The following is a 19297-nucleotide window of genomic DNA, read 5'->3' on the forward strand; positions in this document are numbered from 1 at the left end:
AAATGTCTCTTCCAAGCCCTGCTGTCAGTTCCTTTGGGTATATTACTCCGAAGTGGAATTTCTGGGCACCTAAACCTAAAATAAATAAATAAATAAATAAATAAATAAATAAATAAATAAATAAATAAGGGCTTCTAGCCTCTAATAATTAGTGTCTCACTTAGTACAGCAGCAAGGTAGACTCTTAATGGCTTATAGTAAATCTTATTTATTTGGAATTTTACCCCATTACAATCTACCTTATTGAAATGATGAGGATACAAGCCAAGAAGGCTGGCTTATTATGAGAAAAAACTGTGGTCAAAGCTTTGCGGTGAAACCCACAACCTTCGCAATCAGGAAAGCTCCCCAGGGACTCTCAAAACCTGTTATTCTTTCTCACACCCTTTGAAAATTTTAAAACAAACACTAAAGCTTTTGGTTCAAATGATAGTGATGAGCAATAGGTGACCAGTTGGTATGATGCGGGTGTCGTCAGATGAAATAGAAAATAGATGTTCAATCCAATACGAGACGCCCAGTGGCGGTCGTTCTAGAAAGGAAGCTGCTACAGAGTCTCTTCAGGGATGAGGCTGATTAGCGTGAAAGGGACTTGTACTTGTTAGCATTTCTATTGGTGTGATAAAACACTCTGACGACGAGGTAATGACTTTGAGGTTGAAGGGTGGGGTTTAGCATTTGCAATTGGGGAACATTTTACAGGTATTTTTGAGATGACTTAAAGCATTTGAAGAGAAATCAGAGCAGATCTTTAGCCACACGGAGCAGAGGTGGGATCAGAAATGAAGGTGTGGGTGTTCAGTTGGCAAGGGTGGTGCAGGAGCAGGAACACAAAATGCACTGTCGCTTACTGGCTTGCTGTCGTTTGCACAGAGCCTCAGGGACTTCCTTGTGGCACATAGGAACAGTAGCTGTCATTCATGACCATGTAATGATTAAACTTTCAAGTTTCAAGGGATTAGCTTGCACTCAACTGGATCCTGCCATCTATCTGGGTTCACCCTGAAGCTTGCAGACAGCAGACGTGTCCTTGGCTGTCTGGTGGGAGACTGTAGCCTTGCTAACTCCCCCTCCCCAGCCTGTGACTCCCTTCACTAAACAGCAAGAATGGGCTGGTGAGGAAGGGACGCTTTGTAAAGTGACTCCTAGCACTATCCGAGGGAACTATGGAATATGGGTCTTTGGGTGAGGCCTGGAGGCTTGCACCAAGGACCAAAAATGGAAACCCCCCTGAGTCATGTGGAAATCAGTTCGGTTCCCATGAGGAGAAAGCAGGATAAGTTAGTTGTCATCTGCAGGAGGATTGATTTGTCACCTCTCAGTACTGTGGTTGGTGCTGGCTCAGGCGTCACAACTTTATGAGAGTCAGGAGGAGGACAAAGGGATGCCGAGAGGTGGGAGGGCTGCCCCATCTGTGGAGCCTAGCTTAGAAAGAGAGCCTGATTGAGTGGCTGTGGTCCTTTTCACTTAGAGGGTGAGAAACTAATGTTGATGTCAACAGTGGGACTTCTCCACAGCACTGAGACAATGGTGGGAAAATTCTAATACAGATAACCCTGTGACTCTCTGTGTGGGGCCTCAGGTGTGGGGATGTTTCTGAAGTTGAGGTGTCAGTAGGCAAAACATGAGGGACCGAGTTATGGGATGCACTGTAGAGATAATCAGAGAGCCCATCAAGGTGACTGGTTGTCATTCTTTGTATCAGAGACAGAATGTATATAAAAACCTGATATAATAATGCATCCATGTAAACATTGTTTTATGAGGAAGCATAAAAAAATGTTAGAATCCATGGAGGTCTAGATGGGGTCATACTAATCTACGGGAGCAAAAAGAATGAAGGGTGGTTGTCCCTGGAGAGGAAGCGGCCAGAGGCTGCAGGCCATGAAGGATGCTCTTGGATATGATGGTAACAGTTGGTGCTGAGAAGACTCTGGGTTGCAAGAGTATACTGCTGACACTTCTCAAACGATATACTTACTACTTGTGTATATGTAATTTTTTAATTTAATTTTTTTGTTTCATTTGTTTTTTTGAGACAGTGTTTATCTTTGTAGTCCTGGCTGTCCTGGAACTCACTCTGTAGACCACACTGTCTTTGCAGAGATTTACCTGCCTTTGTGCCCAAAGGCTGGGATTAAACACATGCACACCCCCAGTTTAATTTACATATAATATACTAATTTTACCTCAAAAGAGAAAGTAAACTACATTAGCTGATTCCCCCAAATGGTGCATACTCCAACAGTGGGTTTTTTTTTTCCTTTTAGTTTCCTACTCAATTTCAATATGAAGAACCAAATTTTTTTCTTACTTTTACCAAACTATGAAACTCAGTACTTCAACTAGAGGTTAAGAACATCAGTTCAGTAAGAAAAATAGCCTCCCTCACTTTAAGAGTTAAGACTGACTGTACAGTCCTTGAAGATTCCTGAGGAGTTTGCAGGTAGTGAATTGAGAGCCGCCAAATTACCAATTAGTGAATGCTTACATTTTAGGAAAAAGGTAAGCAATGCCAACTTCACCAGATCAGACTGCAGACCAAGAAAGAAAGATTGCCTCTGGCCTCTAGTTTTGGGTTTTATTTATACAAGCCAGGAGTTATGTATTTTCTCAGCTTGCTTAAAAATAACTTGAAAATGGCCAAAAGTTTGCAGAACACCTTACTAAGAGTGTACAAGGTTACTCATCGATTTTCACTTCACTGAAAACCTATGCCTGCATTGAGAATGAGCGGGTGTGTGTGTGTGTGTGTGTGTGTGTGTGTGTGTGTGGCGTTCTACATGGTCCAGGACCACGGTTCACAGAATTCACCCTGTGCTTCTTACCCTTGAGATAGATTGGGATTCTTTTGCCTTCTTGAAATCAAAGTCGAGCATGTGATTCACTTAGGCCACAGAGTTATGAGTTAAAGTGACAGGCAACACTAACCTTGACTACTCTGATTAGTAAAGCTATAGACTACTCAACTGAGTTTGCATTTCAGATGAACCGCTAGTGACTTTTTTGTTACCCTCAGCACACAATCTTTTATTTTAGACAATTGTTTGAACTCTGTACATTGGACGCCTACATTTTGTCTGACATTCCTGCTCTAAGTGTCGTTTACTCTGTGCTCCCTGTCCCTTAGATATGTCACTCGTGCCACCGCGCTGAGATGGTGGATGTTTCACAACTCTGAGTCCCCAAAGCAATGTGACAAACAGAGCCCCATGTTGGCGTACCTTGTAGCATTTATAAGGAATGAACATTTGGCCTGGAGAGATGGATCAGCCATTAAGAGCATGTCTTCCCCTTCTGGAAGACCCAAATTCATCTCCTAGCACCCATGTCGGGTGGCTTACAACTTCTTGTCACTTCAGCTCCTAGGGCTCCAGTGCCCTCTTTTGGCCTTTTTGTTTGTTTGACGTTGCGTATGTGCGTGTGTGTGTGTGTGTGTGTGTGTATGTGCGCGTGCGTGCATGCGTGTGTGTGTGTGTGTGTGTGTGCGCGCGCACGTGTGCTTATGCTCTCTCTCTCTCTCTTTCACACACACACACACACACACAGACACACACTCAATTAAAAGTAAAATAAATCTTGACTGATACCGTACACATCATGTCCTATATGACATGTGCCATATGGTGTAGCAAGAGGGTTTCTTCCCCGCCCCCCCATAATAGAATCTTTGTTCTGCATCTTTACTTCAGGTGGACTTAGGAGAAGGCAAGATCTGCTTCTGTTGTGAAGAATTTCAACCAGCCAAATGCACAGACAAGGAAAATGCCTTGAAACTCTTTCCAGTTCAACCTTGCAATGCTGTCCACCTTCTGCTTAAGGTATGCTGGGCACCACCAAGACATACACCCGGGGGGACCTGGGGGGGAGACATGGGGGTAGGGCTAGAAGGCTCTTTGAGATATTCCCTTTCAGCGATGGCTTTCTAATAGTCAAACTGCTAAAAGCAACTTTGAGCAGCCCCTCACTAATGACCCACAGCCAGAATGGACTGGAGAGAAGGCCACAGATTGCATCTTAAGCATGGAGAGATTTCAGTGCATTAAAGAATATAAACTTGTAAAATCAAATTGGAAAAGAGTCTAAGTGTGTTTATACGCACATCCGAGGCGTAGCTTTCAGGAAAGCCTAGTTGCACACTGACTTGGCATTCTTCTTCCTTTGTGGGGAGTTGCATGAACTTGTTGAATGCTGCCGTTTTAGGACACCTAGACCAAGATCAGCCAGAAAATACAGGAGATGCTTGAGATCTTTGTCTCTTGTTTAATAGGCAACAATTATAATAACTAAAAGAAATTTGGGAAAATACACAAAAGATTCAGGTCAAGGAGCTTTTATGATGGAGCCAGATGACTGTAGCCTGGCTGCAGTGGGTGGCAAAATCATCTGGTGATCACTTAGCTGTTGGTTAGTCGACCATCACTGACTCTCTTTAGATCTTTGGTTTCGGCAAGGAGGAGGAGGAGGGAGGAAGCACAGAGAGAGAACTCTTCAGAGTTCTCAGCTCTGTACAGCACAGGACTTACAAAATGACCTGCCTGCTTTGGCTTCTGCATATTTGGCAGCTGAGTCATCTGGAGCGGTCTAAGCCTGGCATAGCTGGGGAAAGCCCCTGAAGGAGCCGGGGCTGTAGCCACAGCAACTTTCAGTGTTGCCTTTGTTGCTATTTTGAGGAAAGAAGTCCTGTTTACTCGCTGGCTGCCCTTGGTTCCCTCTGTGTGTAGCTGGGTGCCTAAGGGGGGCATCACTGCCTGTGGCTCCAAAGTAGAAGAAGTGACCTCACATTAAGTGGATTGCATCTTGCCGGGATGTGCTGGGGTGGGGTGGGTGGGGCACCAATCACAGAAGATTCTCACTGTTCTTCTGGTAGGGAACATTTCTAGTTAGCCATCAGACGCTTCTAACGGGTCCCTTTGTGCCCCTGGGAGATTGGCACCAGTACCCCTGAGGAGACTGAACTCTGTCACACCCAAGCCCCTTCCATAAAATGGCATAGGTTTGCACATAACCTGCACACACGTGTCTGCATGCTTGAGCCATTGTTAGAGGCAGGACCTACTGTGAAGTATTTTACAAATAGTTGTTATATCATTTAAGAAAAAAATGACACAAAATGGATCTGCGCATGTTCAGCACAGCTTTGTTCTTTTTTGAGCGTTTTCCATTTGGGATTCATTGAATTTGTGTGGTGAACCCTTTGAACGTGAAGGTCTGACTGCCCTGTATGTAACACTAGGCCTTTGTGAGACAGGGAACTTCCGGTGTGTGTGTGTGTGTGTGTGTGTGTGTGTGTGTGTGCTTTAGGTTACTTGTTTTTTTTGAATTGGCATCTGACCTGGAACTCAGATCCTGATCCTCCTGCCTCAAGCCTTCAGGGTGCTGGGATTACAGGTGTTTCTTACTGTATCCAGTCTAGGTTGGCTTTGGTTTTGTTTGTTTGTATAGGCAGTCTTACTCTATTTGTATTGCCCAGTCTGGTTTTGAACTCATGATCCTCCTCCCTTAGTCTTCAAAGTAGCTGTAACTACATAGGTTTTAAAATGAAGTAATAACCTCCATTCTGGCAGAGGGTTACACTAGCCAGCATTTACATCAGCACTTTCCACAAGCCAGATGCTACTTAACTCCCTGGTAGCTATTGTCTGCTTGGAAGCTTGCCAGCTTGCAGTGCTGTTATTGGTATGATTTTACACTGCTCTCTGATCAGTGGTCTTGTTGTTTCCAGAAGGTTCTGTTCGCCCTGTGTGCCTTGAACGCCCTGACCACCACAGTGTGTTTGGTGGCTGCGGCACTGCGCTACCTCCAGATCTTCGCCAGCAGAAGGCCGTGTATTGTAAGTGTGTGAGAGCGCTGTGTGGTGTCTTGGCCCAGCTGTCCATCCCTACTGTGTGCAGAAGCGCTGTGTGGTATCTTGGCCCAGCTGTCCATCCCTACTGTGTGCGGAAGCTCTGTGCGATGTCTTGGCCCAGCTGTCCATCCCTACTGTGTCAGAAGCGCTGTGTGGTATCTTGGCCCAGCTGTCCATCCCTACTGTGTGCAGAAGCTCTGTGCGATGTCTTGGCCCAGCTGTCCATCCCTACTGTGTGCAGAAGCGCTGTGTGGTATCTTGGCCCAGCTGTCCATCCCTACTGTGTGCGGAAGTGCTGTGGGGTGTCTTGGCCCAGCTGTCCATCCCTACTGTGTGCGGAAGCGCTGTGTGGTGTCTTGGCCCAGCTGTCCATCCCTACTGTGTGCAGAAGCGCTGTATGGTGTCTTGGCCCAGCTGTCCATTCCTACTGTGTGCAGAAGCGCTGTGTGGTGTCTTGGCCTCTCTGTCCATCCCTACTGTGTGTGGAAGCGCTGTGTGGTGTCTTGGCCTCTCTGTCTATCCCTACTATGTGCGGAAGCGCTGTGTGGTGTCTTGGCCTCTCTGTCCATCCCTACTGTGTGAGGAAGCACTGTGTGGTGTCTCGACCCAGCTGTCCATCCCTACTGTGTGAGGAAACACCGTGCGGTGTCTTGGCCCAGCTGTCAATCCCTGCGGTGTGATCCATTGCTTTTCTCCCAACTGACATGCTGTTTAATTAGGATGAATCCCAGATGTCTGCAGAAGAAGTGGAGGAGCACGGACGGATTCCAGACCCAGATGACTTCGTGCCACCCGTGCCTCCCCCGTCCTACTTTGCTACATTTTACTCCTGCACACCTCGGCTGAACCGCAGGTACCATTCATTCCTAAGCCCGCTGGGGTCTCCGTGCTACGTTCCGCATTCAGACTTGTTGGTCTCCGGAATGCCCAGCCTGAGCTCCACTTCTCCAAAATCCAGACAGATTGTCCTGGAGGGTTGTTTTCTTCCCTTTTGTTTCTCTCTGATAAGCCAGGTGACTCCAAAGATAAGTCCAACCTTGACCCAGAGATATACTTTTTCAATTTCCATTAGCTTCCTAGGGAAAATGGACACCCAGGGAGATAACAGCTGTAATTTGACATGATTGAGAATTTCTGTTGCCCTGGAAATGTGCCCGGTTAGGTAAAATCGATGTTTCATTATAACACCATCAGCAGGTCTCAGCAGTCATGAAATTCTTTGCAGGCACTAAGAAAAAAATATTAATTGCATCTCTCTGGCTTAGAAAAAATGGGTATCATGTTTTTTTCTTTTTCATTTTCAAATTCCAGCTCAAATTTTGACTGTTTTCTTAAATCTATTTCTAGAATGAAATATGCATTTGTCTGGTTGCTAGTGATTTCTAGAGTTGAACCTTTAAAGAATAATCTCATTTATCCATTCCCCAAACACTATCAATCCTCTACTGCTTGCTTAGTGCCATGCTGGATTATAGAATGAGTCAGAGACATTTCCTTTGCTTCCAGGAGAGGAGCTCAGTCTAGATCACTAATGCGACTGATAGGACCAGAGTACTCAGTGTCTAGAGGTTTCCCAAACCCAGAATAGCCAACTGGGTTACCAAGACAGCACTGGCATCCCTAGAGAACTGACCTTATGCTGAGTTTAAAGGTTAAATCCTAAAGGAAAAGAGACTACAGGAAAAAATGAACATCTTTAGCTTAATATTTGGGATCATGCATGTGTATTTTTGAATATCTGTAGTACATTTAGAGTTGAGGACAGCTATGCATGCATTTGAAATAGGTTCCTCCTAAGCATTGCTAATGTTCTTTGAGTCTCACCTTGCCCCTTCTGGAACACCTGCCCAGGCAGAGACAGAGATGGTCATGAAGCTGGGGGAGGGGCTATCAGCTGGGCGCACAGATGTCCATGTTGGGTCTAGAAGAGCAAGTCTTTTGTTTGCAGAGTGGCCTGCTGGCATTGCAGAGCATGGGGTCCAGGCTGGGATGATTCTGATTCTTCTAGAAAATAAGAGGAGAACTACAGATGTCAAAGACGAACAGCAACAAAACGCAGGCTCTCTGCAGTCCATCTCTGGCTTTAGAATCTCCCAAGCTGATTCTTCTAGGGCTGAGTTACAAAGGATCCCAGAGAAAATAGTTTTCCAGGAAATAACAGTCTTGTTCGTCTCTACCTTCGGCAGTGTTCTGTTGCTGCGAAGAGACACCATGACCACGGCAACTCATAAAGGAAAGCATTTAACTGGGGCTGGCTTACAGTTTCAGAGGTTCAGTCCATCATCATCATCGTGGGAAGCCTGGTGGCAGGCAGGTAGACATGGTGCTGGAGAGGTATGAGGGTTCGACATCTGGATCTGTAGTCAGCAGGGAGAGAGAAAGCCACTGGGCCTCACTTGGGCCCTTGAAGTCTTAAAGCACAACCTCAGGGACACTTCCTCCAACAAGACTACATCTACTCCAGAAAGGCCACAGCTCCTAATCCCTCTCAAGTAGTGCCAGTCCCTGATGAATCAGCGTTTTTGAGACCATGGGGGCCGTTCCTAGTCAAACCGCCATGGTCCCCATGAACTCTTACTTGCCCAAGTGATGTAAGGTAAGGAGTGTCTTCCCTGGAGAGAGACTTTCCTTCGGTACTGACTTTGAGGTGTGGTCCATCAGAATGCAGCATCAGTGGTCATCATAAGAGTCATTTGTTTGGTGATCACATTGTGTAAAATGCCCTCCCCAACTTCTGGGTTTTCTTCTGGAAGAGATTCTGTGGTCGTTTAGTATCTAAGGTGAAAGCCTGCTCTCCTGACCCTGGTTCCTGGAAATCCCCTGCCTTACCTCTGTAGATACAATGGTAGCCAATGGGCTAGAAAGATCTTTACCTCTGTGGATGCAGTGGTCGTCACTGGGTTGGGAATGCCAAAAACTGTCATAACAGACAGGGCAAACAGTGCTGGGGGTAGTCACGCTACAGGCAAGGGGTGCAGCAGTCCTCTGCCTTTGCTGAAGGGACAAAGGTTTATAAGTGCTGGAACTACCATGCTAGGAGTTGTGCTGATTAAAGGGTGAAGACTGGCCCGCCCTCTAGGGAGAAAGTAGGTCTCCCTGATTCAAACAGCTAGGCTTTCTTCACTAAGTCTAGGAAGGGTCTAGTTTCCTGGAGCCACTCAGCAGTTGGAGTCTTACACAGCATGAGCTAGATAGGAGAGTTGGGATAAAATCCATGCCCAAGTCCTTGTCCCGGGAGAATGCCCACTCATGACAATACCCTCCAGCCAGCCCAGGAAGAGTCTTTCATGGGATTCCGTTGTGAAAATGATGCTTGACACTTTAAACACCCACCCTGGGAACCTCCCAAGTTAGGTGCCAATAGAAAAATCTCAACTCTTTCCTTCCAGGGCAGCATAATGGGCACAGGAATAAAATGAATTTTAGATCCGGTTACTGCCTCTCCTTCTCAACATCAGTCTCTGAAATGTGCCTGGCCTTGAGTCTTTCTTTTCACCAACTTCAATAAGATTCCCCTTTCTTTTCCAAGAACAGACATTGTTATGGGGGGATTGTTTGTTTACATTCTCTAATACAGCCTGAGTACAGGGTTCTCTGCTTTTACTTTTTTTTTAACCTTTTTATACTTTTTAATTACTTCAAAAAATTCAGTTCCCTGTTTTCTAGTGTCTTTTCTTCTTTTGATTATTTGCTGTAACTATTGGCAGGGAATCTAATGAGTTTTGTTTTTTATTTTGTTGTCAAGGGTCCCTCAACTATAGGAAAAGCAACAGACAACTGTGTGTGTGTTGGGTGGCGGGGGGGGGGGCGGGGGTCTCTGCAAACACCGTGGCAAGGAGAGTGTTGATCCATGTGGGGCAAGAAGGAAGTCCGTTCACCATGACTCAGTACCAGGTGTTGGTTCCAACTTCTAGAGTCTGACCCCAGGCTGTTTATTTTAGGCATACTGAAGTTTAGTACAATCTGGAGAATGTTTCCTGGTGTAACGCAATCCCGTGTGTACAGTAGAGATTAAGGTATAATTATATTGAAACTCTTTCGAAGTACTGAAGTTTAGTACAATCTGGAGAATGTTTCCTGGTGTAACGCAATCCCGTGTGTACAGTAGAGATTAAGGTATAATTATATTGAAACTCTTTCGAAGTATAATCAGTTCTCCCCTAAATGGGTTCTTTTTTTAAAGGTTTTTTTTTTTATGTATTTTATGTATGTAAGCGCTCTGTCTGCATGCTAGAAGCGGGCATTGGATCTCTTTATAGATGATTGTGAGACTCCATGTGATTGCTGGAGATTGAATTGAGGACCTCTTGAAGGGCAGCTAGTGCTCTTAGCCACTGAGTCACCTATCCAGCCCCTAGATGGGTTCTATGTATAGAGCAAATGATCTGGTGTGGTCTCTGTCATATAGATAGTGCAGAGGTCACCCGGGCTATTGTGGTGGTTTGACAAGGAATGGCTCCCATAGACTCATGTGTTTGAATGCTTGGCCCATAGGGAATGGCACTTTTAGGAGGGGTGATCTTGTTGGAGTAAGTGTGGCCTTGTATGAGGAAGTGTGTCACTCAAAGGTGAGCTTTGCGGCCCCATATGCTTTAACTATGCCCAGCGGTTTCCTTCTGCTGCCTGCGGATCAAGACATAGAACTCTCAGCTCTTTCTCTAGCACCGTGTCTGCCCGCATGCCGCCATACTTCTGCCATGATGATAATAGACTGAACCTCTGAAACTGTAAGCCAGCCCCAGTTAAAGAGTTGTCATGGTGTCTCTTCACAGCAATAAAATCCTAACTAAGGAAGCTATTAGCCATCTCCAGTCTTGTTTGTAAGAGTCTGGGGGAGCCAGATGTGGCCGTGGTCATACAGATAGCACAGAGGAAACCAAGGCTTTTAGCCAGCTCCATTCACTGGTCATACATCTCGTGCTTTAAAGAGACAACCTTGCATGTTTAACATTTCTGGGTTTCCTAGTGCTTGTCTGTGAGCACAGGGACCTTGTGCCCTCTACAAACATCAAAGAGACTATTCCTTAAGAAGTAATTAGAGGGAAAAGCACCTAACTTAACTGGGAGAAAGGCACTGGGAAAGGGACACTGAGTAATTCTGTAAAGTGGAGGCATCATACGTTTGCCTTGCTAACTGTGGCGGATGCTACCTTCTAAGGAACCGCACTCATCCCCAGTTAGAGACTGGAAGTGTTGGAACAAGAGAAGGGTGATGAAGAACAGAGTGGAAATGGTTGATGCCAGCAGGATGGGTTGGGGGAGGAAGTGGGGCACCAGGAGAGATGAACAGGAAACCAGCAGCTGGTTCGGGCGTGTTCACATCACATAGAGTAACTGTCTCAAGTCAATCTCCATATCTTGGTAATTGTGAGACTCTCTGAGTTTCTCTGTCACAGTTATCAGTTCGCTGTAGCTTTGTTGTTGGGAGTGGGGTGCCCATATTCCAAAGGACATATTCCAAAGTTTGTCAACCCAGCCACATTTGCTAGATCAAGTTCAGAGAGAGAGAAAATGATGCCAGCCTCAATCCACCTCTTTCACTGACATTCCTCTGACTGTTTTTAAATTTTATCTAGTCCCTCACATCCAGCACAGTGCATCGTTAGCCTGGGAGAGTAGGATACCTCCCTGAGGAAGATGTGGGAGTCACTTTGTGGTTCTTTCTGTTGGCGCCTGTTTTGGCTTTAAGCTGTGGCATTGCTCAACTTTTGTTTGAAATGAATTCCTCTTAAATAATTAGCAGTGAAGTCCTCTCATGAATCAGACATTAAGGAAACCAAGGCAAGCAGCTTTCTCTGTGGACTAATAAGGAGAGGACCAAGACGTCTCTCATGCTTAGCTGCTTTGACTGTTAATGACTCAGTGGCCTTCAGCGTATCCATTGCACTGTGCAACCTCTTCCTCTCTCTTGTTCTAAAACATAACTGACATAAACAGTCATCCCCCAGTCTCCTTCCCCCAAGCCTGGCGGTCACCTGTGCTTTCTGTCGCTGTGGACTATCGTTTGTGTTTTCACTGGTGTATTTAAATGAAAAAAAAAAGGCATTTAATTTTATACTCTGTCACTTGCCTAAGGACCCCCTACGGACAGCTTGGATGGCTAGCCCTCTTCTGGACTGAGCCACTGTGAGTGGTTTTCCTCCCAGCCTAGAGGCAAAGGCAGAGGGTCCAGTTGTAGGGGCCAGTGTGCAGAGCGCGCCTCCTGACGCCCAGGTGCTTTCTCTAGGATGGTTGGTTCTGATGTTATCCCACTGCCACACATCTATGGAGCACGGATCAAGGGTGTGGAAGTGTTCTGTCCTCTGGATCCCCCACCTCCGTATGAAGCTGTGGTGAGCCAGATTGACCAGGAGCAGGTATGTCCAGAGGAAACAGGTGCCCTTACATCATCTGAGGAGTTTACTGGGGTCATCTGAGCAGTGACTTGAGCATCACAAAAAAATAAATAAATCTTTCTCCCTTCCTCTGTGGTATAGGAGTCTTCATTCCAAAGGCCAGAAGGACCAGAAGCTGTTGGGAGCCCATTGGAGTCAGTTTGCACACAATTAACTCAAGGTAGTACACGTCTTCACTGCCCCAAGTCATAATTCAATAGATTAGAACATCGATTCCATGTTCTGACCAGTGTTTTGATAGAGGTAAGGTATTCTTGGAGCAAATGGTTCAGCCCACATCCTCTTGTCAGGGCCAAAATCCTGTCAACGCTTAGGGCTTAGAAGTAAGACCTAAAATGTGGACAGGGAGAAGAAAAAATATACTGAAATAAAGATAAACACAAAATCTCTTTTATGAATAATCAACTATCCTTAGGAACCCATGGGATAGAGTAGAGGTTAATTTATGATTCCTGTGTTTCTTCATCTATTTTTTTTTTGTTCTGTGGAAATGAACCAGGCTCCTTCGAAGGAACACGAGTTTCATGCCTTGCAGTGTGTGTTCGCCCTGTCATTCACAACCAAGGCTTTTACTGCCCAGAGAATTAGAATTTTTTAGCTCGGTGGCCCATGCTAGAGTCAATTTACATCTATCCTTGTAATTTAAGGACACCGTTGTCCCAGCTTTCTGCCTTTGGGGAGGTTTTAGATGGCCTAGAGAACTGTCCACTGGCACAGAGCTGCGGACGGCAATAACTAATGGATCAACTTTCTGCCGTTTCCAATGGAGGCAACTTCTCAGCAGTGCTCTTTGGAGCGTTTTTCTGTTCCCCTTACCCTTGGGAGGGGGCAGACTGGGTTTCTGCCACTGAGCTACAACCCTACCTTGAGAAGAATTATAAAACAGCATGTTTGTGGTTCTTATTTATTTATAAAAGGACTTTTCTAATCAGAACCTCAGCTTTCCAATTGATGTAGCTGCGTTTCCTGAGCAGGGATCACCCGATCTAGTGTGATTTTCTGCTTCATTTTACAGCCACTGGTTCCTTTGCTGGACTGTTGAGAGTGTCCCAACTTGGGTATGGTCTGGGCCAGGCAGATGGTCATCTGCTAGCTTTGGGTAGCACCCTCCTCACCCGTGTAGGTAGCACCTCCCTGAAGAGCCAGATGCTGTGAGAAACTCAGGTGCTCCTGGAGACTGCATCAGGATGCCCCAGTGAGAAAGATTCTGAACACCCCTAGGAAACAAACCAAACTGGTGTGCTTGCATGGCTTCTTAATTTTTCCCTTTGGCCTTATAGTTGTCCTTGTTTGCTTGTTTTAAGTGCGGCAGGGTGATCTGAAGATGAAGGTTTTGCCATGGTGCTGGGAATGAAAAACTGACTGGGCCGCCAGCCTAAATAAATGTTATTAATTTTATTACTGTTGCCCTGGCAGGTTTGGGCCCGCAGGTGTTTCCTGGCCAACATTTTGAAGGCCGCAGCTGTTGAAATAACGTGTTTCTTTTATTTTTATTATTTTTTTTTTAAAAAATCAGGTGGGGTTCTACCTAACACAGCTGGTGAAGAAAACACACCTGCACCAACTCCTCTTTCCAACCTGGTACAACCTCCCAGAAGCCGGCGGGCCCTCCCACCCCTGAGGACAAGGTCGAAGAGCGACCCTTTGCTTCACCATTCAGAGGAGAGAGGTGATGTCATTCCCCAGGTCTTTGGTAGATAGACTACTGTGCTTATTTGATTGGTGCTAAGTATTGTTCAGAGGGGCCAGATACAATCAGATGGCTCTTGCTAGCTGAGCCCTGCAAATTTAAATGGTATCTTGAGGGAGGTTAAGAGACCACGGGAAAATAAGATATTTTACGTTTCACATTTGGAAAATACATGTGGTATGTCTTTAAAATTAGAAAAGACTCATTTCTTTGTGTGTCTCAAGGGAGGGTGGGTGCACTATGGTGCATAGATGGAGGTGGAGGGACAACTTGTATGGGCGAGTTCCCTTCTACCACATGGGTTCTGGGGATCTTCTCAGACTGCCATGTGGGAGGCAAGTGTCTTTAGCTGAGGAGCCATCTTACCGGCCCTGGCACTTGGTTTTAGGCTGGTAGAGTGTGTTCCTGAAGTCATCGGCAATAGCATTTGGTTGCACATGCTGCTATGCTGGGCATAACTGCAAGATTATTATGTAAACCACATCCTGATTCCTAGCTGCTGGCAGCCTGTGAGACCAGTCAAGGGGCATATGTCTTTACTCTTTGGCTCCATGATCTTGTATTAGTTCGCTTTTTTTCCCCTGTGTTTGAGTAGTCTTAATTATTGAGATCTAACCATGTCTTTAAAACTTTGGATATAGTAAAACATGTTCATGTATTTTATCTCCCTCCCTCTTGTTTTGGGGTTTGTTTGAGTATAGATAGATGTTGAATAACTTGAAAATTTCAAAATAATATCGCTAAGCCTTTTTTGAATATATGAATACCTTAATGTTTATAAACATCTCTCATTATAGAAAGGTATATAAAAATAAAGGAAACAAAGGAATAGAGTGAACAGCTTTTGTAATTTAGCCAGTGGGGTCTCTTTGAGGAATTAATCTAGCAGTTACTCTCTGCTCTTCGGGAACTCTGTGCAGGTAATTGGACCTCCTCTAACCTTGCTCTCTTGGGTCCTGTCTGGCCCTTGTGGTCTCTCTGTCCCTCTGACAGTGAGTGTCATTTGTCACAGCTCTGACTGACCATATGGAAGCCACAGAGGACACTTCTCTTGTCTCTGCAGCAGCTTCCAGGAGGGAAGGAAGCCCCACCTCCTGAGACTAGCTGTGCGCCTCTGCAGACCAGTAGGCTTGGCAGCCTGGCCTCTGGTTCCAAACCCCACCTTCATTGTGTGTCTCCCATATCCTACCTGGCAAGTTGAGCCTTCGAGCTGGCTGTGTTCCAGCTTCCAGGAGCACTGAACTGTCGGCACAGCAGATGGAGACCTTCCTCGCTCCCCTTTGCCTTCTGCAGTCCTGTGGAGGAAGGGACATTATCTATTCCTTTGGCTTGTTTTGTTGGGGAAGGCACCAAGTTGCCTTCATTGAGAGAGTGTGAACCCCATTCAGTCACCCCACAGCTTTAGGTGTATTTCTGGGTGTCTTGAAGACACGTTGTCTATAACATGCACTTGGCAAGCTGGAAGGACAGCTTCTACCTCTGGTTCAAAACTCCTGTTACCTTTCTCTAGAGCCTTCCTTTCCTCCGCCTGCCCTTCCACCCTCTGCTTCCTGCTTCCCTCAGTATCTAAATCCCCACTTATGAGGCCTTTACAGATCCAGGTTGACAGCTGTGTGCCCTGAAGTCTTCTGGACACATGGCGATCAGATCTGAGGATTCCTTTCTTCACCCCATTCATGGTGAAGCAACTTCCTGCCAGTCTTTATACCTTTATCGATGGCGGCACCTTCGGAAATTAGAACTGCGGTGGATTTTTAGACCTTCCTTTGCCTTCTGGAGTGATGTGACTTTCTGCACCCCGTTTTATGTAATAGCCATAGGTCTGCCTCCTAGCTGTGGTGTGAGCCTCGGCAATAGAAGGCAGTACAGTGCCCTTGAGGATGTTCAGGACAGAGGTACTGTGGCAGTAAACATTCTGCCCATCCTTCAAGTCTCCCATCAGCCCCTCCTCTCTTTGACCACTCTGTATCTTCTATATCCCCGACATTCTGTCATGGGTCCGCCATCTTTCCTCTGCTTGGCCATCCATTCCTATCTTCCTGCCGTACCCCATGAAACACATTCCACCGTGGCGTGCACCATGAATTCTGTGCTGTGTCGTCCGTCTTTGCCTTGGGAATGTGTATGGGCCGTGGTCCAGCATCTCGGGACATAGCCTATTGGAAGTACGCTTCACACAATAGGCTTGTGTAGGTTTCATTGTCCTTCCTTTCTTTCCTTCTTCAAGATGAAGGTGAGAAGTGCATGCATGACCTCAGATATCTGCTAGATGTTGTTGTCTATGCAGAGATTTGTGGCTGGTGTTCGCAGGGGGCTTGGCCAGTGGTAACTTGTTATTTACTTCTGTTCACAGCTACCCCAGTGCTCAGCTGCGAAGCTGCAACTCAGACAGAAAGGAGGCTAGAGCTGGCTGCGGTGACTCTGAGGAGAGGTGCGCGACCAAGGGCATCACGAGGCAGACCCCGCTCTTTGATAGATTACAGGTCTTACATAGACACCAAACTGCTAGTGGCCAGGTTCCTGGAGCAGTCCTCTTGCAGCATGACTCCGGACATCCATGAACTTGTAGAGAACATAAAATCCGTCCTGAAGTCTGATGAGGAGCACATGGAGGAAGCCATCACAAGCGCCAGTTTCCTAGAACAGGTACTGTTCTGATCAATATCAGGCGTGCATCCAATAACCGGTGTCTACGGTAGCTGAAGTCCATGATTACAGTCTTTAGGGACCTGGGGGTGGGGCTGTGTCACCAGAGAGGAAACGACAGAGCTTTCCTTCTGGGCTTTGTCCCTTTCCCACAGTGTCTTGGCCAAGGGAACAGAACCCCACTTTCTGGAAGGTGGAGCCATCCCTTGTAGAAAGCAACAGATCTGGGCACTACGGAGTTCACCCCATTTATGATTTCCTCAGTCGGGGACAGCCCAGGATGTGGTGTTTTCTCCGCCCTTAAAGATGATGACAGACTCCCAAGATGGGCAAGGTTCGAGCAGCTGTTCCTGTGCCTATGCGTTTCTGGGCCAGACAAGTTATCTGACCAGACTTAGAGGAACAAATACCTTTTGTTCCATAGATTAGAAAGTAAAAGGCTCCTTAACTGAAGCTGCCCTGGGAAAAGACAAAACTAGGCATGGATGGAATCCATTTGGGCCTTGGGTTTCCTGTCTTTAAAGGGAAGGGTTAGGTGGGGCAGTCTCCAGCCCTGTATCTTTAAGTAAGTGGAATTTTCTCCCAGCAAGAACCATCTCTTTACCCCTCTGGGAGCTGCTGTTACCGTTTGGCTATTTACTCATTCTTCTGGGTCAGTGGGGCAGATGCTGTGGACACAGTACACCACAATGCCCAGTGTTACCTGCTCTGTGCCTTTGCCCTCAGAGTGCCCAACAAATGTGTCTCATGCTGAGTTGGGCTGGTTCTCAGTGTAGTCACTACTTCACCATTCCAGGTGGATTTGAACACTTCACCTCTTCACTTTCCTTTCTGCTCCTCCTTTCCACTCTCTGGCCTCATCCATCAATCCATCCATCATCCATCCATCCATCCATACATACATACATACCAAAATTTAAAGTCAGAGCCTCTCCCAGTCCCCAGGAGCCCATGGGAAAAGGATGATCTGATTAGTTAGAGGAGGAGATACTTGGCTTCCATACCCTCCTGCAGCTCGCTCTTCAAGAGTGGTCAGCCAGTGGCTCCGGGTCAGGCTGCCATCTCTGAGATGCTCCCACTGTCATTCCTGCCTCTTCCCCTTTGGCATTGTTTCTCGATGGCAGAAAGTCCACCAGGCGCTCTGGCATACAGGAAAAACAGGCTCTAGCAAGCTCCTGTTTAACGAATCTTTTGCCCCAGACCAGTTGGAAGTTCCAGTATGGAGGCTATTGTTACAGATTCTGGGTCATCAACTGAGGGCTTTTGCTTCTGAACCCCACATGGGGGTATCAGTGCCACACCCCGTCCCCAGTGAAAAGGAGGCAAGGACAATGCAAGAGTACATTTTATTTCCAACACCCCTCAGCTTTTCACACTTTCTTTAGATCCATTTTATTCACCCCCAGTTAAAAAATAACACTTGTCTTATTTTAGTCAAATTTGATGAAGAATACAGTCAATTGTCTTCTTAGTTAGGAGACAGGAACAAGCCTTATAGGTGAATATAATTAACAAGAGTTTTCTTGCTTTGGAAAACACCCCTGTCTGTTCTGAAGCACCTAAACATGAAAACCCACAGACAGACACAGGGGGCTGGGTCAGAAGGCCAGCCCTGGTGAGGCTAACTTCTTCCCTTCTCTTCTTTTTCCAAAGATAATGGCCCCACCACAGCCCAGCACTTCCCAGGCCCATGTGCTGACCTTGAGGAGACAGCCGGGCCTGCTGCACCTGCGCAGCTGTGGAGACCTGAGCACCTTTTCCCTGGCAGGAAGGCCTAGAGCTGAGCGGAGGCCCCAGCAGCGAGCTGAAGCTGAGAGGCCACACAGCCTCATAGGCGTCATTCGAGAGACTGTCCTGTGAACTGAGTGACAAGGAAAGCCAGTCCAAAGGAAGGATGTCCTTCCTCAGTGCTGTTTACTGTCTGGGAGCTGGGGGTGCCCCCTGGGAACCTGAAAACAGGGGTCCGTGGGAGAATACTTATTCCTGCTCTTTGGCCCCTGTTTTTGCTGACGAGGGCACTGAGGTGAACTCGGGTGAAGTAGGTCCCTTCCTGTCTGTGTGCTCCCAGTTGGAAGTGAAGGCAGGGAGCCTCTGTCTGCTGCATCTTGCAGCATCCCCATCGGGGCACGCACTGGGTGAGCCAAAAGCAGGCTCAAGAGTCTTTGCCTGCCTCACCCCTTATGGCTCTTGTTGTTGTCAGGTTCATTCCCTTGCTGTAAGGGGAGAGCTGCTGGGCTATTTATAGGTGCCTGCGGCCTCTGGCCGCTCCGTGAGAGGAGCTGGCAGGAGCCATGATGATTAACCCCATGTGACTGCAGTCCTCCAGCCTCCTCTGGGTTACCCTCCCATCCCGTCTTTAGGAAGGATAGGAGACCTGCTAAGCGGTGATTTTTCATGAAGGGCATTAAGGGGGAGGGCTATGGTTGATTCCGTTTATTCATGCTTGCAAGCTAGAATACTTAAGGGAGGAGAGAGAATAAAATGTTGGCTTTGGAATTCTGGGCTCCGTGTGGAGGATTTGTGTGCACTCCGTTGTACAGGCCTCAACCCAAAGAGCAGTGGTTCTCACCCTTCCTGATGCTGCGACCTCTTAAGACAGTTCCTCACGTTGTGCTGGTCCCCAACCATAACATTATTTTTGTTGCTGCTTCATAATTGTAATTTTGTTACGGTTACGAATCATAATGGAAAAAATATTTTTTTTTGGAGCTAGAGGTT

At 46.6% G+C, this 19297-nt stretch overlaps 1 protein-coding gene across 2 annotated transcripts in view; it reads left to right on the forward strand.

The window, feature by feature from the left end:
• The window catches only part of Entrep1 (endosomal transmembrane epsin interactor 1), a 59847-nt gene extending 40772 nt beyond the window's left edge, over positions 1–19075 (forward strand). For both annotated transcript variants that reach the window (XM_048438720.3, XM_048438719.3), the window contains 8 exons: positions 3693–3821; positions 5726–5833; positions 6568–6701; positions 12075–12204; positions 12325–12403; positions 13760–13912; positions 16287–16579; positions 18233–19075. In XM_048438720.3, coding sequence (XP_048294677.2) covers positions 3693–3821; positions 5726–5833; positions 6568–6701; positions 12075–12204; positions 12325–12403; positions 13760–13912; positions 16287–16579; positions 18233–18439 — 1233 coding nt within the window. In that variant the 3' untranslated portion in view covers positions 18440–19075. The remainder of the gene's footprint in view (positions 1–3692; positions 3822–5725; positions 5834–6567; positions 6702–12074; positions 12205–12324; positions 12404–13759; positions 13913–16286; positions 16580–18232) is intronic.
• Positions 19076–19297: the final 222 nt, after the last annotated feature.

Source organism: Myodes glareolus, chromosome 7 (assembly GCF_982192425.1).
Source record: "Myodes glareolus chromosome 7, mMyoGla1.1, whole genome shotgun sequence".
In the NCBI taxonomy this organism is placed as follows: Eukaryota; Metazoa; Chordata; class Mammalia; order Rodentia; family Cricetidae; genus Myodes; species Myodes glareolus.